Source organism: Pagrus pagrus, assembly GCF_965226575.1.
Source record: "Pagrus pagrus genome assembly, chromosome: 19".
Taxonomy (NCBI): domain Eukaryota; kingdom Metazoa; phylum Chordata; class Actinopteri; order Spariformes; family Sparidae; genus Pagrus; species Pagrus pagrus.
In genome coordinates, this window is record NC_140203.1 from 25,948,817 (window position 1) to 25,973,280 (window position 24,464).

At 39.7% G+C, this 24,464-nt stretch overlaps 1 protein-coding gene across 2 annotated transcripts in view; it reads right to left on the reverse strand.

Moving 5' to 3' along the window:
* Window positions 1–168: 168 nt before the first annotated feature.
* Window positions 169–24,464, reverse strand: part of tln1 (talin 1) — an 87,110-nt gene continuing 62,814 nt past the window's right edge. For both annotated transcript variants that reach the window (XM_084383411.1, XM_084383412.1), the window contains exons 46-57: window positions 24,152–24,335; window positions 23,115–23,240; window positions 22,005–22,121; window positions 21,612–21,797; window positions 20,389–20,496; window positions 14,031–14,136; window positions 10,700–10,824; window positions 10,335–10,460; window positions 9,492–9,554; window positions 9,223–9,405; window positions 4,359–4,484; window positions 169–1,712 (exon numbers count right to left, since the gene is read on the reverse strand). In XM_084383411.1, the coding sequence (XP_084239537.1) occupies window positions 1,578–1,712; window positions 4,359–4,484; window positions 9,223–9,405; window positions 9,492–9,554; window positions 10,335–10,460; window positions 10,700–10,824; window positions 14,031–14,136; window positions 20,389–20,496; window positions 21,612–21,797; window positions 22,005–22,121; window positions 23,115–23,240; window positions 24,152–24,335 (1,585 nt within the window). In that variant the 3' untranslated portion in view covers window positions 169–1,577. The remainder of the gene's footprint in view (window positions 1,713–4,358; window positions 4,485–9,222; window positions 9,406–9,491; window positions 9,555–10,334; window positions 10,461–10,699; window positions 10,825–14,030; window positions 14,137–20,388; window positions 20,497–21,611; window positions 21,798–22,004; window positions 22,122–23,114; window positions 23,241–24,151; window positions 24,336–24,464) is intronic.

Genomic DNA, 24,464 nt, shown 5'->3' on the forward strand with positions numbered 1-24,464 from the left:
ACCTTGTGTTGTATAATTAAAAATAAATCACCTTGAACCTTGATGTCTTTACAGGAGCTCTACACAAGTGTAACTCTAAAAAGTGTTGAGGAAGTGGAACCTCTTTCTCCTGTGAGCAGGGTGGGATAGGAAATAGTTCATGTCAAACTACAAAATTGATGTCAACAGTTTCACTGAAAACTGGCTTTATTGAATATAAATCTCTGTTACAGTGCCAATGAAGTGGTGCTGCTGTACACCAGCATTTATAACACGGTTAAGTCAAAATGTGAACAAAAGACAAAAGGCTTTGCATGATTACAGTCATTTTTATAGTAGGCAAACTGCAATAGTTGTGCCATGTTCTAAAAATAATACGTAAAAGAAAATAAAGACATGTGGTGTAAGGGTGGAATTAAATGATGTTCTGATAAATTATTGGAATGAGTTATGAAGTAAGTGCACTAAGAAGGTTGGCATCAGTTAATGATACTTGTCATATCAATTATGAAGGCACTTTATAAGCACACATTTACCAGGAACAAAGACTGAGCTAAAGTGAGGGCCTTGGTAATGAAAAATAAACTGAACTCTATGTAAATAATAATGCACAGGAAATCATTAGGTAGCCAACAGATCATGTATACCTCAGAGTAGAAGTAGAATCGTGGGATTGTACTATGACAGGAATTCTCTAGAGAGTATTAAGCACCGCATCAAGCACTAACATTGGCACAGAGAACATGTTCCTGGAGTGACTTGCTAGACACCAAGCACCCAAATACAGTCTATATGATGTCAAATGTCTTGAAGTTAAATATATGGCTTCATAATCTTTACATAAACAAGTCCTCTGATGCCTGAATACTGCAGCTGTTCAAATCAAAACACTTTCACAAATATTTTTTACGAAGATAGCAACATATATGAAGATACCTTTCTAATACATTTAATAGCTCAATCTTGCATTCCTTGATTTGATTTGTTCGACCGCAAAGTTATATTTTCAAATCTCAACTTAAAAACCGCAACATTTGTTTCATTGTCCTTGTATCGGATTTGAACAGTATAACATGTAACATGCTGAATATTATCATCATCATATGACAACAGAGTTTTAGCCTCTGAACGTGTTCACACAAAAAAAAATCTGCATGGAAAATTTGCATAGATTATGCATAGTTTGCATAGAAAAAAGAAATGTGCTTGCCTTCGTCATCTTATGAAGCCACACAGCATGTACCAACAAAGACATGCAATCCAGATAAAGAAAGATGAAAGAGAGCTGGATATATTGGAAAGTAAATGATCATAAGTAAAGACATCTTAATAAGCGCTTAAAGTATATATATTCATATAATTTGGTATGATCAAAATTCATAATCAATGGCATTATTAAGCTGTTGACTGAAAATTAAATACAGAAATAGAATGATAATAATGATCCTGATACATCACTGTGGAATTGGAGTCAATCTGCCTAATGTTACATCTCTACGGAAGCATGAAGCCTCCTTCCTCTACATGTAGCTGGGAGAAGGTCCTGAGCATTCCATGGATCATTATTGCATTACTGATGTGTTGGGTCACACAAACTCTCACTGTTCCTGGCCGTCCTCCCGCAGCTCGGAGGGAAGGAACTTGTACTGCTGCTGTCTGATCATTGCCAGCTTCTTTCTGGCATCTTCAAGCTCCCTTTCTTTACGTAGCATCTCCTCCTGAGCGGCGATGATCTGCAACACAACACAATCATTCAGTCAGCACAGAGTTTAAAAGAGAGACTGAAGTAAAAGGTATTCAAAAATGAACCATTGTTTGTGGCTTCCGTGTGGTCTGAGCCCAGTCAGCTGCCTGATCAGTAGTGCGCATCAGGAAGAAGCGAGACCTCTCACTCCTTAGCAGCTTCTGTTATCAGCCTTTGGAAAAACTGTGTCTGATTCAGAATATTACTGATTAAGACTTTTTCAAACATTTTCTATGTCTTCTGGATGTTGTCTGATGAGGTATATGATCTGCTGCTTTCTACTGTTGCCCGTTTTACCAGCGCTTTCCTGATGACAAATGTGACATGCAAGGAGAAAAAACAGAAAGGCAAACTCGTCCTCTGGCTCTGTGAAAGGAGTTAATTGCTGATTATAAGTGTGTTTACCTGTTTTTAATAAAAACCCGCATTCATGCCAATACACGCTGTGGGACTCAGCCTTGGATGTTACTGTATCAAAGTTTAGGCTAACATTAGCTTCTCTGTCCTACCCCTTAGTGGATTTGAAAAAATTTAAACATACAACGCAACTTCAGCTAATTTGTTACCCAAAATAGCATTGCGTTAGCCAAAAACATATGTTATCTTGTCTTATCTTATCTTATCGTACTGTAAAACCCTAAACTCCTTTAAAGAAAGCTTATCAAAACTGTATTGTTTTGACTTGCAAATATTCTTGTTCCTTCATTTAGCATAGCAGTGGTAGCGGTAATGCAGTACTGTCCATCCATAAAGTCCATGCAAAAAGCATGCAAAGATAAAAGATCAATAAAGAACTGGATGAAGATTAATCCATAGCCCCCTCTCATGAACAGTAAAGAATTAATAAAATGAGTACCAGATGGCCAGAAGATAACCACCTGAATGCAGTGTCAGGGAGTAGTACACTACATGGTCATAAGCTAGCAGTTAAACTACATGTTGCAGAAGCTTGCTGCTAGTTAACTACACTCACATTTGAATAGTGATTGAATTATTGTTTTTCCCATTATTGCGTAGTTAAAAGCTGGGTGAGTAATTCTGAAGAAAGACAGTTAACTGCCAAGTCCAGTTCCCAAACCATGACATAGTGATGTCTTGGGTTAGTTGTTTCAACAGCAGCATTCTCAAGGGGCCATTCTGATAGTCATTTTAAAAGCTGACATATTCTATCCTTTCCTATCCTAACCTGTCCTGGCCTGTCCTATCATATCCACATCACAAATTGTCACTTGCAACTTGCCAAGCAAGTTCTGAAGAACAATAAAAGAAAGCCGGATGCCAGTGCATCCAGTCATTTCAGCACAGAGGACAGCATGCAGCACTTTACATCCACTGATTGATGAACGGTTCAGCACTACAGCCAATGGCCAGCAACAGTCTGACAGGTCGTCAGCTGCCAGTCATGCCAGGTGCACTGTGTCAGCACCACGTCTTTCTTACACGGGAATAACATGATCATAAAATAGACACATCAGACTGCACCACTACAAGGATTCAAATTCAAAGCAGACAGTCTAACACAAGCAGGCAGTGACACAGGCTGGAGCCGAGATGTGGTAAGCATGGAGTTAACATCAGACCGACCTCAGACCGACCTCACATACTAGCTGATTTCTTCATAACCAAAATTGAAGTTCAAACTAATTATGAATGTTTCACTCACTGTTCAGCCTGCTGCAGTTTAGTGTATTCCTTTTATGTAATCCACTGTCCTCCATAGAACAACATCTTCTGAACAAGTTAATGAACATCGTACATATGACGGTCCATTTGTAAAACTTTGTCCTCCTATAGCTAGCCACTGTCAGGCTGGTAGCGCTAGCAGTTTGTTGCTACTGCTTGCACTAACGTTACACGTTGTTCCATCATTGTTGTGGACACAGTTGTGTTGAAACGAAGAGCTAGATGGGAAGAACGATGTAGGAACACAGAACTTATCACTGTTACTGTTTGTTAGTCTTTGTAACACTTTGGTGGTTTATATAAGTAACTGTCATTTTTGCGTTGGGGGTTACATTTCTTCAGGTCAGCTGTATATCATACTATACTTTTACCTGTGAACACTTTATTGCTCTGTGACGTCAATACATCAATTAGTGGGGAATTTAACCATGGATGCGGGGGCCCAAGCAGAGATTTGGCGCTTAGACAGCGACCCCCTCTGATTCTACCTTCCCTCTGCTTATAATCACGCACCAGTCAGAGTAATTTAACAGCTCATAGAGTCTTGGGTTGCATATGTAACAGCCGTGTTGCTGTTGGGGTGTTTTGGTGTGAGAATTGGTTGAGCAGCGTGAAAGCGTGAGACTGAAGGCCAAAGTGCCAGAGGTGTCAGAGTTGAGTCACAGAAGATTGAATGAAAAATGTGACAAAAGAAGCAAAAAATATTTTTAATGAAAAATCCAAAGTCGCTGTGCCTGCACGCACAGAATCCAGCTTTGAAGTTCAATTTTTTTTCCTCAAAACTATGTAGAACTATTACCTAAAAAATACATCACCAAACACTGAGTAATACATGTCAGAAAACAGAACTAATAAATAGTGTCTCATCCTCACAAAGCTGCAGGAAAACAGGTCTTACATGCTCTGTGCTCAAATGTGTGCTCCTGCTGTGTGTTTGAGATGTTTTTCTCACCTGAGCGATGCCTCCCACCATCTTACTCTTGACCACCACAGCCTGGTCATCCTGAGCATCAAACGCTGCTTTCTGTGCTGCTTTCACCAGGTTATCAGAGGCTCTCTTCACAGCATTTCCAGCAGCCTGCAAAAACACAAAAAATTAAGTCAAGTCAAAGTTCATTCGTAGCTCCAAGTCCTCGCACTAGCTTTTTGTGGAGCTTTTCATGGTTCAAAGCTCCAGAAAAAGCTAGTAAGCTGGACTGATTTTAGGTGTTTTTCCTCAAACTAAAAATATACAGGTAAATTATAAAAGCAGTGCTAAACAGATTCTGCTGTCCTTAACCATGGACCATGATTTAGTCTTTGGGGGGATGTGGAAACAGACTTGTGCAGAATTGAAGCAGCAGACACATCAACTGTGTCTTGTGCACAACAACTCCTGGAAAGGGAATGATAACTATCCCCAGTGCTCAGAGAGAAAACCATAACAGGTTTTTTCCTGCTCAGCGTCTGAGCATAGCTGTAAAAGGCAACAAGGAGCAGCCTGCTCAACTACACTCAAGGCTAAACATCTCTCTCATTGGGCAGTTAGGATCTAACAAAGCAGAGTTTTCTCCTTTTGCGGGTCCTTGGGCTGAAATCAGAAACTGAGCTGGCAGAGAGGACGGTACAGTCACACAGACATAAGTGAGTCCTCCTCTCTTGATTTATCTTCGGCTGGAATGTTACTGTTAGTCTGGTCCTTAAGATCCCTTTATAAGCTGTACACAGAGCCCACAGAGCTCTCTAACTACACTGGGACTGTCATAGTGCACTCATATCAGCAGTGTTTTTAGTCATTACAAGTTTAAATCAATACAGCTGTCTACATAAGTGACGAGTAATCATCGTAATCTGTATGCTCTGTGATTTTGTTGGTCTGTTCTGTACACGCCACATCTATTGCATGTCTGACCCTCCTGGGATAGGGTGGGGGTAGTTTGTCTTTACTCAAATTGAGGGTGTGACCATCTGGTGATCTGAGAACAAAAATATCATGTGTGGCCACCGTTTAATAACTTTCTTAAAGCATGGGAATGAGATAATTCAATTTCCAGATTGTTATGGGTTGTCAGGAGTGATGCCGTTTATTATGCAGGGAATAAAATTATAGTTTGAGCTTTGACATTATAAACCATAATTCGACTAGGGCTAAGACTGTATCCATACTTTAAAAGCTTTTTTCTGCTCATATGAACAGGCCAGTGGCTCTAACCCTTCCCTTGGTGCCCTCCTGGCTTATGTTAACTGTGTGTGGCTATTATTAATATTTTTCAAATCAAATAATAGGGGAAAAATAAACTAGTATCAACAAAATATAGAAACATTATGAAAACTCGGACGCTCTACTACTCCTTACAGTATTCATTCGTCATAAACCGAGCTTTGGGGTGTTTCTGCTTGTTTGGGTTCTTTGTGGACTGCCTGAACTTGCAGGTGCTGCGTGGAGTGGCTCAGCTGGTTTCTTTGTACCACTATTACTTATGCCAAACAGAGAAAGTGATATGTGCACTGCGCAAAAATATCAAATGCGCCTACACACGGCACAGTGCACCAAATCTCATTGCCTATGAGTGGTACCAAAACTGTACACAACACTGTGATGTCACAATTTTTTAAAGGAGCGTGCAATTGGCATCCTGACTGCGGTAATGTCTACCAGAGCTGCTGTCTGTTAACTGTACAGTATGTTCATTTAACTACCATAAGCAATCTCTAATGTCATTCCTGAGAATTTGGCAGTGCATCTAACCAGCCTCACAACCACAGACTACGTGTAACCAGACAGCAATAATAATGCTGTTTAATCAGCACTTTGATATGTCACAGCTGTCAGGTGGATGGATTGTCTTGACAAGGCAAAGGTTTGAACTGCTGACAAGTTCAAACCTTTATTTAAACTCCAAGAACTATTGAAGTTACCCTCCTTTACAATGATGTCGAGTTACGAACAAGTTGAAATAAAAAACAAAAAAGAAGCAGAACAAAATACAAATTAATGTTTAAACTGAATCTGTGCTCAAAAAGACAAATTTGAGCTCAACATCGGAAAGAAATGATTCGTCTTGGGCATAAAAGTCTAAATCTTTTACTTAAAATGGGTGCAAAAACAAAAGTGTTGCATCTATACTGTACTGTATATTATACCATGGGCTGGGTGAATACTCGATTCTGATTGGCTGGAGGGGGTGAATTAACTTGTGATATAGGGAAACCTCTGGAACTCCTCAAGTAGTTCCATGAAACTGTCCTTCCACCATTCTAAATGAATGCGCTATATCCTGTATCTGAAATGAGTGGCATTGGCATCAGCTGGCTGCAGACACCTTGACATTTAAAATAATTTAAATTTTTAAAAAATATATGAATATCTTCCTTACAAAACAAAATGCAGTCCTTCAATGCACCACAGGGTGGTGCTTTTAACACAAAAGCTCCAAGAACCACTCAGAGCTTCAATTAAAAAGTGGGTATCCTAAGTGTCCGCTGGCTAACTGTCCATAATAACAAATAGATAACTCATAAAAAGGTGAGTAAACCCTGTTTGATTCCCTCTGAGCTTACTGTATCAAGTGATCGTCCTACATCCCATTAGCTATTCAATTCTCTACTTTAGGCTGCTGCCGGCCAGTCATTTGTTCGAGAATTTGTTTTATTGATTTGGGTACAGAGACATGGCCGGTTAGCTAGCTCCTGTTGTTAACATGCTGTGAAATTATATTTACGGTTTGTCAACAGTACGCAATGTTGTGTACTTTGAATCTTTGCTGTGAAATTATAATCACGTTAGCTTTTAGCTAGCTGAGTTTATCTACCAGTTTATCTACCATTGCCAAGTCGCAGCTAAGGTCTGTTCTATTTAGTGGAGTAGTGAATGTTTCCAATACATAAGAAGTTTATGGAATTGCAATTATTGTTTGAGCAATTAGTCAAACTCTCAGGTGTCGCAGGGGAAACAGAGATATTGCTTGTTTAATTTATATTTTAATTGCAAAACACACAAAATTATACATTAATTATCCTAATGTTTTTTTCTTTCACTAGTGACCTTGGTATTAGCGGGATAATGCCCTCAGGCGTATCCATACTCAGGAATCAATGGACTTCGCAGAGGCCTCCTCGTCGTCCATTAGTTCCTGAACTAAAAATGCTCTAATTTGGCTCTGATGCAGCATGTAACCTGCAAAGTAACTACAAGGTAATTTATTCGTTATTAGTCATAATGTTATTTAACTAATTAAAGTACAATTAAATGAAACAGAAAATAAAAATACTGAGGTAAGGTACAAATACCTCAAAATTGTACTTGACCATAGTGCTTGAGTAAATATACTTGGTTACATCTATCACCCAGTTCTGTCCCCCAACCACACGCAGTCAAGAACAGTCTAAACAGCCAGCTATTCACACATTCAGCTGAGAGAGCGTCCATTACTCAGCACTCTGAATAATTATAACCTTAAAAAGCATCATGGCAAAGAGTGAAGAGAGCAAATGCTGCTGGTGTAATCATAGATCATGGCTAATGTTTCCAGTTCTTGGTGCCATGGCTGAACTGGTGGATTGTTTCCAGAGCTCCTGTAGACATAAATGTATGGGAATTACTGTGGTGGCAGCTGCAGGCCCAGAAGAGGAGGAGATAAGCCACTGCTGATTGGATCAGAGAATATGAGAAGGCCTGAGCAGGCTGATGTGCTCCCAGCTACATGCAGACTTAAAGATAGTATTTTTGGGTGGATGGGGTGACAGGAGATACTTGTAGTTTCTGTTATGTCTTGGGACTGACCGCATCAGTTACACATAAAGGTCACAACAACCTTCACTGCTACAGCACATTATTTCCGTCTCTGACTCTATGCTTTCAGTGCATTTTAAGAGGAAAAAGGGGACACTCCACCAATTTCACACATAAAGGTAATCAGGGCTAACTTTCACTAGTTTGGATATGGAGACAAGTTTATATCAGAAAGCATGAGTTACAAACTGGTATAAAGTGTGGGGTTTGAAATATGAGTTCACCTGGCATGGAGGTACTACCAGAAAGTTTCTATTTATTGCATTAAAGGCAATGGAGGACCTTTTTTTGCATCTTGAGTCATACTAGGGACTAATAGTCTGGATGTCTCAGCCTCTCTTGCTGTTTTTTAACCCGTATCTTGTGAGTCCCCCAACTGTATGTAATAGCAATATTACATCTCTGGAGCTTTACCCCTTTAAAAAACTACTGAACTTGCAGCACTATGTAAAGAGAACTCTTACCTGTGCTAAATATAGAACATGCTAATCCTGATGTAGCAGCTGTACAGATCATGCAGCTCACCTGTAATCCTAAACATTCAGACTCCAGCCTATTAATAGACTGCTCTCAAACAACCTCAGCTGTTGCAGAATGACTAATGTCATTGTTCCCTCAGCAGGTACTGTAGGTCTGAATCATTCACAGAACAGATGAGGATCTCACAACTCACTTTGAATTTTGCCAATATCAGATGTCAGTCTGACGACTAGGAGGATTAGAGGGTTAGCGAGCTTTCTAACCCTGCCTTTTCCGTCTTGAGAAAATGGAACAAGTTCAAATAAGCTCTGTCACCATGCTAACTAACGCAGATCCTTTGCCTCTATTTTTGACATCTTTACAAGGGTGAATTTAAAACGAAATGCAAGCTCTGTTTTTTTTATGCTACACATAAAACAAACCATCATAAAAAATAGTTTTTTTGTTAGAGTGGAAGATGAGTAGAGGAGTCCTATAGCTTGAGGAATGAAGCATCTCTGTAGTACCACAGGAGTGGGCATGTGTTTGTAAATCAGCTTGATAGACATTAATGTGCAGTTCTGACCTGGAGCCTCTTCATGGTCTGGGAGTCCTGGTCAGCCTTAACCTTGCAAGCCACCAGCAGCTGAGCGGTGGAGGCCGCCACCTGCTTGGCTGACGAGATGAGCTTCTCCTCGCTGGCATGTCCCTGCACCGCTGAGTTGGCTGCTTCACACAGATTGTTGGTTGCTGCAGCAACCATTCGAGCCTGAACAGTCAAAGGCATTTGTCAGTAAGATGTTTTACTAATAACTTCAAATAATGATTAGATAAAGCTTTAGGTAGGAGACTTACAGCTGAAATAAGCCCCTGAGACCACTGTCCATCATCCACTGCATTAGCTGGGATCGCTCCCACCTGAAAATACAGAAAAACAGGGTTCAGAATTATAACGGATTAATTCCTATTTTAAGTCCAAAGCATTCATGGATATCTGAAACATAAAATGCACAGGATGGAATGAAGGAAACAGGCTTGAGGTTCAGATTGACAATGATGAGCTACTTCTGTTTGGTTCAATCCCGGAGTGGAAAAAGTTAAATTTGGCAAATAAGACAAATAATTAAGGCTTGTCTACATGTTTACACTCAGGTAAAGTTCAAGCTGGTCCTTCTCTTCAGAAAATTAAAGTAAAGTTCCTGCTAAAACAAAGATGAGAATGACTAGAAGTTTTCTTCAAGGCCTGAAAACTTTTGTTCTGTCAGCTTGTTACCATGTGAATAGGTCCTTCATGAACACAAAAGCATTTTTGTTGTCCAGCTGTTGTCTGCACATGGGACCCGATCCTTCACATTTGTGTGGTGTTTCATAAATGCTTATGATAATACATCTAAAGAAATGTCTGATTGACTCAAATAAATAAAAAAATAAAAAAATGTATCAAACATTTCTTCATGTTGTCTCTTTTAGGGCTGGCAGACCTCAACTACACGTTTGTGAAGCAGTTATTGGGGGAAAGACAGGTGTGCTCCAAAAATGTGCCGTTACAGTACAACCATGTTTTGGGGTTTATGCACATCACATGAGAAACTCACTGGCTTTAACCATTTCTCCGTGGAACGATGCCTGATGTCTTCAGAATTGACTTTATAGTTAGATCTAAGAGAATATTCATCCTTTAGCTGGATTCCATCATACCTTCCCTTGAGCCACCAGCTCCCTCTGTGCTGCTGAAGCTGCTTTGACCAGAGCACTGGTGGCAGCTGCGATGGATTTGGCAGCCTCCAGAATCTGCTCCTCAAAGTTCAAGCTCTCATCTGCCTCCTGATTATAAGAGAGGGACACCAACAGTTAATAAGCACATTGTGTTACAGATCTTTGAAACATTTATTCACATATAAAGGCCCCTTTCTTAAAAAAAGTGAACTGGGCTGGTTTACAACACTGTAAGCTGGTGTCCAGTAATCATTCATAGTGTGACGAAGATGTACACTGTATGTGACCCTGTGGTAAGGTTAACAGGCTCAGTGTGAATGCTGCTGCTCTGTAAAAAGCCCTCTGACCTTGGGTTTGGTCCTGGGCCTCAGCTGCTCCAGTTTCTTGGCAGCTGCTTCAATAGCTGCCGCTGCTCCCAGCAGCTCATTCTCTGCGATGACGGTGGGATCCTCAGGGTCCACCCACTCTGTGCCTACAACACATACACAATACTTAGTCACAATGCTTTACTGTACCACTTTATTTTCCAGATTCTTTATAATTTATTTTATTCTGCTTTTTTCGCTGAATTATGAATTATGCTATATCATTACTAATGTATTTGTTGAAATTGTTGGTGTGTACCAGGCAATATATCAAAATATATCGTTACTTGTCATATGAGACTTTATTGTATATGGACTGTATATACAGTAGTCTTAGATCTTGGATATGGTTGTATGGTAACATAAGTGTTGTCCTTTACTGGTTTTAAAGTCTGCATTATAGTAAAGTGATGTCTGACTGAACTCACCAGACTGTTCCACTTGTTCTAATACTTGTTTTTAACCACTTAGCCATTATATCCACATTGCTGATGATTGTATTACATAAACCTATGGGGGTAATAAATATTGAGATATTTTATTTGGTTGCCCAGCCCGAGCATTCATGAAGTGCTTTCAAGGAGATTTCAACATATTAAGATATGTATCGTGCATCACAATATAGCCTACAAATATTGCAATATAATTTCAAAGGGACTCTGAAGGAAATTTTGTGTTTTGCTGGAAGCAGGTTGTTCCGCTCACATATGGCCAATAAAAAAATGGATTAATATATGTAAATTGTTATAAATTGTTACATAGAGCCCCTTTAAGGCCATTGAGCTGACCAATAGCTCAACTTTTTCAGACATAGATATATTTTCAAACGACATATAGTTTTGGACAAAACAGTTTACATGGATAAAGTGTGATGTTGTGTGATGCAACATGTCTTCTGTAAAGCCACGTCTCTCCTCTCTCACACTCTCCAAACAAACCCGCTTCACTCACTCACAAGTTCTCCTGCAACACTGAGGGAGGCACAGTGCCAATACAGTATTTTAATAAGTCTGTTAATCAGTCTACAGCGGGCCTGTATATTGCACGTGCAACGCAAAATCTGTCTGTGCCATGAATAAAATCACTGCAGTAACACGCACGCACTTCAGACAAAGTCTCTCTGTCCATGCCACGTGTATCATAGAATACATATAGATAATATAATATTATATAAGATAAGATGTTTAAAGCATTTTTTCAGTACTATATTCATTTGAAAGGCCACTGAAAATTACTTTTTAAACTTCCCCCAACACAAAATTGAAATTTTGTAACTACACTCACTTGATACTTTCATACTTCATACTACAGTTCTGTGACCAGTGCTGCAAAACTTTTAACCTCTGTAGCTCCAGTGCCATGTGTCAAAAAAGTTAACCTCCAGCCCTGCTATTTCTTTTATAGAATTTTTATAGAAACTTTTGTGGCTGTATATTTTCAAACAGGGAAGAAAACCCTGTCTTTGCATTTTTTTTTTCAACTCACAGTCTGTTATAATAAAACATTTCAAATATACAGTAGCTTTGACTTGCAATTGAACATTCAGCCCACTTAGTAGAAAATACCAAGATGTACTGTATATTGTGTACTGTATATTGTGTACTGACTTAAGAGACACATCTTCATCTGAAATAATAATAAACCAGTAGTGTCTGGAGAACCCTAAACAAACTGGAGCCTTTAAATAGCTTGGTATGTTCATACCACAAGAAATATAGTAGAACCTCTTAAAGCACCAATACTGATCTAGAGTGTGGCCTGGGATGCATTTTACTGAATTCTGTTTTTTTTTCTTGTCCAAACCCGACTCGAACCCGACGTCCCCACTGACTTTGTTTACTTTGTCACTCAGCTGTTACTATGGTTACAGCTTTCTTGTTTACAGACAAGAACAGTGTAGATTTCCTTAAAAAGGCACTGTACTACAAACATACATACATATACATTTAAATAGTGCACATATTTTTTATGTTTACTATTTAAGCATGTACTTATACAGAACTGGAGTAATATCAAGGCAGTAACAACTACTGATGTGACCAAACACGATCCGAACCCTGACATGATTTCTAAATTTTGTACAAACCTGGTCCAGTTGGCGATTCATTAACTGCCAACTGACTGCATAGTGACCAGCAGTTCAATATCCTATTTACTAGTCTAATATATTCTACTTTCCTTAAAGAGAAGGTAAGGTAGGATCACAGAGTCAAGTGCTACTAAAAAGTGTCTTTGATTGAATCTGCTGCAACATTTTTTCTGTCGATGATCACATCGAGGCCACCTAATGTAGTTTATTCTCCTTGCAAACTTTGTCAACAAGTGTCAAAAGCTTTTTCCAACATCGACTCTCCCAGCAAGTATAATCCTCTGAAATCAAAGCTTCTTTACCTTCATCACCTTCATGTGGCGTTCACTAAACCTTTTAAAGTTTCTGTCTATCTCTTTGACATCTTCAGAGAGTATGATCTAGACCTGCTCCAATTTAAAAGTGTCATGGGATAACTTTAGTTGTTAATTGCGATCTAAATAAAATTCACTTGATGTGTATTCGTTGCTTAGTTTTGATTGGATAAAATCTTGTTGAACCCCATTCCTGCACATAAATCACAGCTCCTCCATCTCTCAGAGCCACTATGGTTGTCCCACTTGCATCATCTGTTGAGCGAAGTCATGAACTTATACCAATGCTAATGTCTCTTAAACTAGAGCACAGGGACATTAATCTGTGATCTAAAGCTCTGAGGATTACTTTCCCTCCATTTGAGTTCAATGTAATTTGTACCTCACTCTTGAGAGGGGGATCCCAGAACAGAGTGTGTGAAACTGTAGAGCTCTTAGCTGGATATCTACGAGTCGTACTTCAAATTACTGGCAGGGGCCAGGGCTCATTTACATGAAGTACTCTAAATAAGACCTGATGCTGGGCTACTTAAGACAGGTCTTGTGTATGTCTGAAAGGCAGTGTGCATAGTCTACCCTTTTTACTAATTCACTAGGGGCATCAAGTCAGAATTTAAATTGTATACCAAGTGGTTCGAAAGGGGACAACTGTAATTTCTTATTTGATATTACATCAGTGCTATTCTGTAAATGTTTAACACATGTATGAAACAATTGTCTTGATGATCATGATGAAAGCTCACTGCTGGTAAAAATGTCTGTTTAGGGATGATGTATAAAGACTGATTTAGACTGGCCAATAAGGACAGTGACACCATTAAATGTAAGATCGGACATAAAGAGACACCCTGAAGAATGCAGCGTTGTTCTGCTGTCATTCTATTATTGAAGAGGTCAAAGGTTAATATACCTTTCATGGCCTCTGCAGCCTGGATGAGCTCAGTGACAGAGCCTGCCACCCGCTTGGAGTAGTTGGCCAACTGTTGCTTCAGATCATGAGAGGGCTTCTGGATAACCTGTGGGTGAAGAAAAAAAAAAGGTCATAACCTGTAATTTAACCGTTTTTTACATTCACATTCTGTATTGCCAATGCTTAAGATGTTTACATAACACTTCATTTTACAGGCTTGGAAATTTCATGTAAAGTAGGTGGCAACTGCCAAGTAAAATATTTGAATTTGTTTGTAAAGTGCCCCCAAATTACCACAATATTTACCATGAAATTTATTAAAAATGACCCAATCAATATGATTTAATAATAATATTCTGCTATTTTCCAACATTTCCTGGGAAATTCCAACTGCTTTCTGCTTTACCTCTGCTGATCATCTCAATTTAATTTTCAACTTAAGATGAAAAATAAGGTAAAGACCAAATTTCAAAATAAAACCATTGTGCTATCCAGGTTTGCGATGTTTTTGCAGGATACAAATCAATCTATAACAAATCATGTTACTTCCCTGTGTTTATTTTGTCATTTTATCCACTACTTGTAAAATCTGATATGACTGCTATAAACTAAAAAACAGATGATTGAGATATCACCACAGATGATGCTTTACAGGTATAATTGATAAATTAATGACATTAATTTAAAGGGTATAAAAAGCCAAAGTCCTGCAAATGGTCACATGTAATGACAGCTATTCTGGCATTGTTGCAATACATAATACACAACATGCATACGCTGATTAGTCACAATAAGTAAAACTGAACTTCCCTTGTCATTCTTTTCATTTACAGACTAATGCAGCAGACAGAAGTACTGATACGTGCTTGTAGACAACCATTTATTGGTGACTGTTCGAGTGGAAACCAGCATGTATTCTGCTTCTACTTATCATTCTGAGGTAATTACTGATTGCACATTATAGGCAACAGTGGAACAACTGGAATAACTGTGCAAACTCTACACTGCAAAAGAAAAAGAACCCCGCTGATTGAGGAGACAAAGAAAGTGATGAGGTAATGTAAATGTAATAGCACAAGGAAACACAAGGAGGGGGAAGGTGAACAGATGTCTATTTCATCTTTAAGTGAAAAGATATACATAAGAGAGGCTTTGTATCTGTGGAATAACATAATTGCCTCACACACCCATATTAATTATTTAGAATCAAGTGATTTTGGAGGCACCAATGTGACAAAGGCTTAACAATGTTTTGCTGTGAAGCTGGGGTGGGTAGGGGTGGGTAGGTAATGACTGAATTAAAATGTTTGTGTTTTATACAGGTCTTGGGGAGATATACTGCTCCAGAGGAAGCTACATGTAATCTGAAAACTGCTTTCAGTAACGTCACTCAGTGGCTAAGCATCATTGTGGGTAATGTAGGTGCCAAGTTTTGAAAAGGAAAAAGAATTTCTAGAATAAAAAAGGTGATATCTCTGGTTCTGCTGCAGAACCAACTGTCCATAATGAGTCCACCAGTGTTATTGGAGTGTGATGTGAGACCAGTGGACTGCTTTTCAAAACATTGTGCCTAAATAACCCACAATGCAACTTGCTGAGTGACATCACTGGAGCCAACTTATCATTACATGCAGCTTCCTCTGGAGCCACAAAAGCCTTTATACTACTTTTTTCATATGAGCAGTAGTACTCCCCAAGACCTGCAAACACACAGGAAATTAAAATTCAGTCATTATCTACCCACCCCGATGCCGATGGAGCTTTACAGCAAAACAGCATTGCAGCATTCTCCTAAACAACAGATGGGGACTTGTTTTAAAAACAACTGAAATAAAACATAAAGTACACCCACATCACATATTGTGTATGCTAACACTTTTAGCTTAGCAGCTACAGTGAAGACTTCAGCTTTAAAAAGGGTGCAAAAAATGCTTTTTCCCCTTTTCTCTGGATTTCTGTAGACTTGGATTACACCAAACGACCTGTATGGAGCCATTTTACTTTAAAAAAAACCTAAACTTTTAAAACAAGTGCCCAGCTACATCATTTGTTCAGGAGAATGGTGCAACCCTGTTTTGCTGTGAAGCTCCAGACATGTTTTGTGGACTATGAAATGTCACCCAGCTTTCATCAGCATGGGGTGAGTAGATAATGACTGAATTTACATTTCTGGGTGAACTTATCCTTTATTGTGTAAAATTGGTGGAGTTACCATTTCTCCAGTTATTTACACTGACACTGTCAGCACATCAGTATACAACACATGCAAGCTGATATCTAGTAATTGAATGAAAGCAATGGCAAAACAGTTTGATTTGTTGGTGCTCAGATGTGTTTGGGTTTCAGTTTGTGTACTCAGACTGTGCTAGGTGGACATGCAGTATTCAGGTTGGAGCAGTGTGCGACAGGTGCAGGGCATTAAGAGGGCTCAGTTCATACCCAGCTCAGGTTTATTCAGATGCGTTGTCATGAGAAGATAGAGGCGAGGACGTAACTGCACAGGAATGCATACAGCGGGCCACACTAATGCTACGAGCTGACACGTCCACATATTGCACAGCAACAAACTGATATAAACATGCTCAGACAACACACATACTGAGGATACACTATCACCCAAACTCCCCTGCAAAAACAATATTAGACAGGGGGAAACAGAAAATATGGCAGGTTTGTGCTCCACAAATACAAACTAGTGATTTCATCAATTCTAGAAAAGATTCACACATCTGTGAGGTCAACAACTTTAAAAGGTAAGAGGTCTCACTGTGCAAAAACCAAACCATGTCACTGAACAACGTGATCACCAGCTCAGTGGCAGTGCTGTATTTCCTATAGAGGTCAAGGACATGAGAGATCAAGTGTGTACCCGCAGGCAGTTTCTTGTTCTTTTCCCACCATCAGAGGGCAGGACCACAGGCTCAGCTCACATCTACACTTCCTACAAAGAGTACTGAATTCACCTCCCATTGCAGTGATGTATCATTTTTTACACTTAAAGGGAAACATATATGCAAATTAACAGTTTTAAACTTCCTTCTCTAACAGAGTTGGACTCCCCCTCACAGATTTAGTTGCACTGAGTTATAATAGGTCTGCTTGTCCTTCAAATAATTTAATAAAGTTGATATCCAAGAACAACAGTGTATCCACATTCTAAGAAAATGTGCGTTCTATAGGTATACAGTATGAGGTTGCCTTACCAAAGTGGTGATCAGATCAGACTGCTCTACAAAATGGGTTAAACATCTTGATACAAATATAGTCAATATGTGGAGCTGATGAGGGGGGTCAGGATTCCAAACAGAAACAGAAATAGTTCCAAGCAAAAAGCTTGGACTCCCTCACATCCTTGTTCATTCTTACTATTGGTTTGATGTTTTTATTTTACCATTGAAGAAGATGAAAAAAAGGAAAAAATTAAACGACCAAGATATACAGAGAAAAAAAAAAACAGCAAACTTCCCCATCTTGATTGCAGCAGTGAAATCTACAGCGAGGTTAACCACAACAAAACAGAAGTATTATTAATATTAAGTAAAAATAAAAGAATGTGTATTATATGCAACAGGTATAATGTCCTCTCCTTTAAGTGTCAGCCAGATAACATGACTCTTACCACTGTGCTTCTTAGCTCAGCAGTAACCGCTGTGTTACATGAATCATATGCAGAGCTGAGCCAGATCACTGTGATGCAGGGAGTCTTCGAATATAGTGATTTATTTGTTCCATGTGGGACAGTGATGAAGTCGTTCCATTTGGATGAGAGATCTTGATCACGGCAGGCAGGGCATCACTGGCACCTCCTTTGTCACTATCAAATACATTTTGTATAATATGTAATGTTACCTATCCTGTCCTTGCTTGCCTATTTTTGGAGGCATTTAAATCTGACTTTAAAGAGAGGTAGCGGTCATGTGAGGCAGTGACGCCTGAAGCGTAATTAATGCTGAGTGTTGTTCATGAAAGGGTTGAACTAAGCTGGCATGTGATTTATGCTTTTTAGTACTGAGTATTATTTTGGCATATGATCACTGTAAACCCCACAATTAAGTGGCTGTTTGTGCTATGAAATGATAAAATATGTTTGTTGATTTAAGATGTGTCAAGGCTGTCCACAGTCCTGAAATGGATCTGAGGCGATCAGACAGAGAGACATAGAGAACATGTCACTAAATTTGGTTTGTTAGTCCACTGCCTTTTGTAGATTTTTGTAGATCTTTTGGCCCTAATTCCATTTCCCCCATGTAAATAGAGGGGAGACGAGTTGACAGGGAGGTAAATGGACAGTCAAGGAGAGGACGGGGAGAGAGCGTGTGCAAACAGTAAAGTTAATCAGCTGTTACTATGCACCTCTCCCTGCTGATTTCTAGAGATTATTGTGCATGCTCTGATTAATAAATGTCAAAAATAATCCTCCGTTTGTAACAACAAGTTTAGTTTTGTTAACTGCTAGCTCCCAGGCGTTGTCCAATGTGATCCAGGCGTTGTGGATTTTTGATGTGTTCCCTGTCTATTCTGTTCCCCCTGACCTGCCAGAACCGTACCCTGTCTGAGTTCTGGGATCTAAATTTACAAATTGCAATGACCACCAACAAGTTTCAGTGGAGAACTGGTGTGGTGGGCTCTGGAGATCTGGATCTGGTCTCCTTGGCTGCCCAAATCTACAGGAATCCCGTTGTCAAAGACCAACGCGGTCCTTGCCCTCAAAACTTTTTTTCAGCTCAACGGATCTCACATTCTGCCACCGCCTTCGGTTCTCAACACTGACCAGATGCTCCAGTGCCCTATTGGGTTTGGTTTCCAGACAGTCCAAACACGGCACGTTCACTGTCGAGGTATCCTCAAGATCAGACACTTGCTGTTGAACAGTCCCCATTCTCTCAAGTATAGTGTCAAATTTCTTCGACAGCTCTTTGACCAGTTTGAATATAGCAGTTAGCTTACTGTGTGACAGCTTGCCGATGATGGTGGTCACTCTTTCCACTATCAAGTCATCTCAATGCAGATTATAAGCAATACCACAATACTAGCAGCACATTGCCACGGTCACAGAATGTGCATGCTATCATTAATGTAGTCGACCATAAAGTGTGTAGATACAGTGGGCTTAGTTTGCAGTATGATATTAAGTTACTGAAACGTTGCGGGTTGTTTTTCACATAGGTGAAATTAAAAGTCCCTGTATCTGCAATGTTACGGCATCTTGAGTTGGTCTGGACTGTAAAAAGTAACAGGTCTTTCCCAAACACATGTGCTTTAATGACACTCTTATGTTGAGTAGTGGTTAAAGGCTGCTGTAAAAACTCTTCCTCTCTGCAGTATTCAGCTCTGCTAAATGATGCTGATTTGATGTTTAACACATTTACTGTAAATCCTTCAGTTATTAAAACATTTTTTATTATGAAGCAACAAACCTAGAAAATGTTGGATTTTCACCAGTAGTATCTTAACACGACTTCTGAGACAGCTAAAGGTGACCATGAGTTACCAGCTACGAGCCAGGCTGAAGCAGAGGCACTGCTTATACCTCAGCTTATTTCTCAAGTGGTTTCTCAAGAAAGCCGCAGTGACCAATAGCAGAGGCCAAGCAACCGTACAGGCACACTTTGAACAGACAGTACACTAGTCATGTTAAATTCAGATTTTATTAGCTTTTAACACAGCTGTAGTGTTTTTGTGCTAATTCTCCAAAATACCGCTGGCCATTCACCCTATGGACATTTCAGCATTGTCTTTTTTTTCAGAAAGTACAGTATTACCACTTTCACACTGAACAAGACACCTGCTAACACCCACCGAAATCTGGCTTTTCACTCTAATGTGAATATGTAGAATTGGCAAACGCTCCCACGCCAAATGACTTTGCAGTATTCATAGGAGTTCTCCAGTTCTGATCAGCTGTGAAGAAAACACAGCACCTGGAGGGACAGGCTTTTTGACGTGTTAAAGTTAAGGCTACTGTCTTCTTAACAGTTTTCCATCCATCTCTGTTCAAGCAGTGCTTGAACATCAATTAGTCGGTGCTGAGTTTGTAAGAAAAACTGAAGTAAGACATAATAAAAAAGTGACCACTGCTTCATTATCAGCAGCCTCTGTGTCACTGTCCCAGTCTTACCAAGCTGATTGATCAGTGCTGCACATGTGCAAATAACAACAGGTATGAGAATGATGTAAATGGTTCACTATAGCTACTTCCATCAGCAGCCCAGAAAAAAAATGAGTCTAACTCAGAATGTTATTGATTTAAGGCTGTTTGAGACAAGTTGTTTTTTCTGTGCTTTTGTGATGGTGAACCTGATGCACAAGAAAAAAATAAACAGGGAGGTAAACTTGTCAAAATAGGAGAGTGGCTTACCACCAGCACATGCTCCAGCAGGCCCAGATATCCAGTAGCACATTCATTGCCATAACGCAGAGCTCTCATCTGGACCTCCTTGTTGACCTCTGGGTGGTAGGCAGCTTGCTGAAAGAGCAAACAGAAATCAACATATGAACCAACCACTGACAGTATAGGCAGTAAGCCTCTTTAAATGTTAAAATGCAATGTTTGTAAGGACAAAAAGAGAGAAAATGATTTGGTCTTCCATAAGAAACATGATATTAGTAAATTACATTTTGGAGTTGGACTGGTACACAGATCACCAAGTTGGGATGAGACCTCTCCAACCCGACTTAAGTTTGATAAGTAAGTATTCCAAGGTAAATTATCATAAAATATAGAGTAGTTAAAAACGAGAACATGCCTCAGCACACTAGTCCAGGTCCTGTTCCTGAGCTATGGTGTTGAATAATGGCCAAATCTTTTGATAGAATATTATCAGAGTTTTGTATATAAAATGTCATAAATGAATCATTTTATCCATTTGTGTAAAAGTTTGGCATAATGATCATGTGAATTGTTGACCTTTCACCACCAAAATTTAGTCAGTTCATCCTTGAAGTGGATACATATGCCATATTTTAAGAAATTCCCATAAGGCGTTCTTGAGATATCACATTCACAAAAACTGAACGGATGTATGGACGCACGGACAACCTGAAAACACAAAAAAACACAAAACTTCACACCATAACACTATAATACAGTTATTACAATTAAGTTGTCGAGCTGACCTATTAATCCAGACACATAACTATCTTGTAGGTGAAGGAACTAATGATGTAACAATTAAAGAGGTTGATAACTTCACCTTCCAAACCACAATGTAGTTCATAAATCAGAATTCAGCACTGAAGTTCTGAAAATGTGTCATCAATAGCTGTGTGTTATGGATGTGCATTATAATCTGGGATTTAATAACTAGCACCGGACTACTGCATATGTGGGTGATATGTAATAATAACTATCCCAGCACTTTGTTAATATCAGAATGCTCCAATATCTTAAAAAGTTTTTAAAATCTTATAGTTAAACTATTTGTAAGTCAAACCCTGTACTTTTCTGATCAGCATTTGATTTCAAGATCTCTCAAAATGTAACTTATCCTTCATTTAGGCATTTCAACTGTCAACTGCTGTCTCTCATCATTAGGCAGCTCTGCTGACCAGCAGATACAGTATATCAGTTATGTTCTGTACCTTGCAGGAGTGCAGCATGTCAGCAATGGCCCTTCTGCTGAGGTTCGCTGTGGCAATAACATCTTCCTGACGACAGGAGTTCCCAGCAGCCACTGCCTTCGCTGTTGCCATAGTGATTCCCTTAGTCATACGAATGAACTCCTCTGGTGTGGTTGTCTTTGGTGGTGGGTCAGAACTGCTGAACACCTGTGTGGTATAACCAGGGGGCTGTTAGTGAGATACTTGAAATAACAACATAGTTCTTTCACCAAACAGTCAAGTGGATTTTATGTCACAGGACATCAGCAGTCTGAATGAATCCTCCTTGGTAGAAGGGGTTGGATTTTAATATACCAATTGTTGTCCAATAAATTGACAACCCAACATTTCCATTGAAAGGGTACAATTACTCACAGCCAGCTCCTGTTTGATGTGTTCAATTGTGGCCTCCAAAGCCCTGGTCCCCTTTGTGGCTTCATCCTCCACTGCCTTCACCGTCTTCAGGAGGGATGTGACGTTGGTCACCATCACCTACAGCAGTCAGGTCCAATCAGAAAAGACACAGTTCAACAGATGACATACTACTGACAGACAGTACTTGTACTATTTTTAATGAAACATTCAAATTGTATATTCCTTATAAAACATTGACTATTAAATAACGAATAAGGACAATATGTTGTAAGCTATTTGAATGGCCTTTCACTGAAATGTCTAATGGTATTTTAGCTCCCTCTTATACAGTATATTGGTGTATCCCAGACTCTTATTGTGAAAGGTAAAAATGGAAGGAGTCTCTATGCAATGTGCTGCAGTTGCATTTCCTAATCCTCAAGCTACAATGTTTTACTTTTCCAAAAGAAACCAGGTGCAACAGACCACAAAACATCCTGGGCCACACTTAAGCGACTTATGGCGCATGGTCTAAAGTCTGTAGTGCCAGTGTATCCAGGAAGTGTCCAAATCCCTTTTGCTAGTTAACAGGGCCTAATTTGGGTGCAAAATAAGGTGCAAGGTGCGAGGGCTCTGCATTTAGACTCTTAGTCATAGGTGTGTTCTGGGTGCAACATGAATTTGTATTTTGCATTTGCATTCCTTTTAAGAGCCAGGTTGCCTGGACCTGACACAGTGCCGTTTAAACAGCAGCCCTCATCTTCTCTGAGGGACAGGTATGTGGCCCTTGGCTGCTGGACCCTCCTCTACTCTGTTTCCCCAATCCTGTGTTCCATCAACAACTCCATCGAACGGCATACAAGCAAATGTACCCGATATTTAACTGTGGAGGAGCGCTGCAGCATGTTGCTGAAGTAATGCTGGATCAGGCGGGACAGGACATAAGTTAGTATTTGCTGTCAGTCGTGCAGTAATGTAGAGTACAGGTCCCAGCGTGTCCTTAAATACAGCAGCTTATTAAGATTTTACACCAGTCTCCCCATTGCTAAACTAAATGAGAGCCCCATTAAAAGGTGTCAGCACGGTCCAACCATTCCCGGCCGTTCAAACAGTATGGGTTTTGTATCTCACCTTAGCAGAGTTCTTAAGCTGCAGCATGCTGGGGTCATCGTGAGGTTTGCCTGCAGCTGCCTTGGTGGCGCTGATGAGGTTGCCCAGAGCTTTTGCAACGTCTTTCACCGCATTGATCAGGACCACCTGTAAAGTGCAGATGTGGTACTTCAGTTTAATTTGATGCTTTCATATGGTAAATGATGTACCTAGAAACAAAGTAGCAGCTATGTCCTGGTTCAGTGGCTGGATGTGTGTTACTGTAGGTTTGTTCTTCAGACTCAAGCTAGTGGTCTGTGCCTGCCTCCAGATAAGACAATCTAGAGAGTTCACTATACATAGCATAATAACAACAATGATGATGATGATGATGATGATGATGATGATTCATGGTTTACCCAGAATTGAAATATATCAGGACTACAGTGGGATAACATTTTTTTTACAACAATAAAATGTTGGAAGTCAGCAGTGAGAACTACTAAGAAGTGATTTAAAACAGCAAACAGAGAACCAGCCTGAGGATCTGAGGCAGTGGAGCAGCATTCAGCAATATTACTGGAAGCTAAGCCATTAATTGCTGTGAGCTATGGTAAAAACATATACAAAACAATATTTTATTGTGATGCAAAAATCATGATGATGTGACATTTGTTCAGTTCTGTAGAAAATAAACATGTTTTCTTACATCTGGAGAACAAGAACTGTAGGCCAGGACATCTCTGCAGCACTACAGAACCTCATTATAATGCCCAAGCAATCAGTAAAATCAATTCTAAAACCTAGTGGTAACCAGTAAAGAGAGGCTCGAACTTATGCTCTTGTTCACAAGTATTTGTTGAAAGCCATGCAGCTAGGCTTTGTTGCTTGGCTGTTACCAGAACCTTACTGAATGTTGTGTTGTAGCTGAGGTTAGAGGTTGAGTAAAATAGAAGTCTTAAATCTACACTTTGTCCTTTAACCACTTTTTGTCAGTATATCAATTTTAAAAAGGGTAACTAGACACATGTTGAGAAACATGCACCATGTTTTCTGCCAATCACTTCTGCTTTTCATACCTGGGTCTCTGGGTCCTCAGAACCTAGGCTGGCAGCTCCCAGTTTGACCACATCAGCTAATTTGGTGATGGTGGACACTGAAGACTGGGCAGCCTGGGCCAGTTTCTCCTGACTAGCTCCGGCACCAGAAACCAGCAGCTTGGTGTCCTCCACCAAAGTCTTGGCTGTCTTCAGGATGCATTCTCTGCACACACAAAGGCCACAGCGTCACCAGCTGTCACTGAGAAGCTTCAATTAAGATTTGCACACATTTAAAAGCTTTATTCTTAAAAGGCAAGTACAGTTATTGTTCTTTTGTTTTTGGTCTAATTAG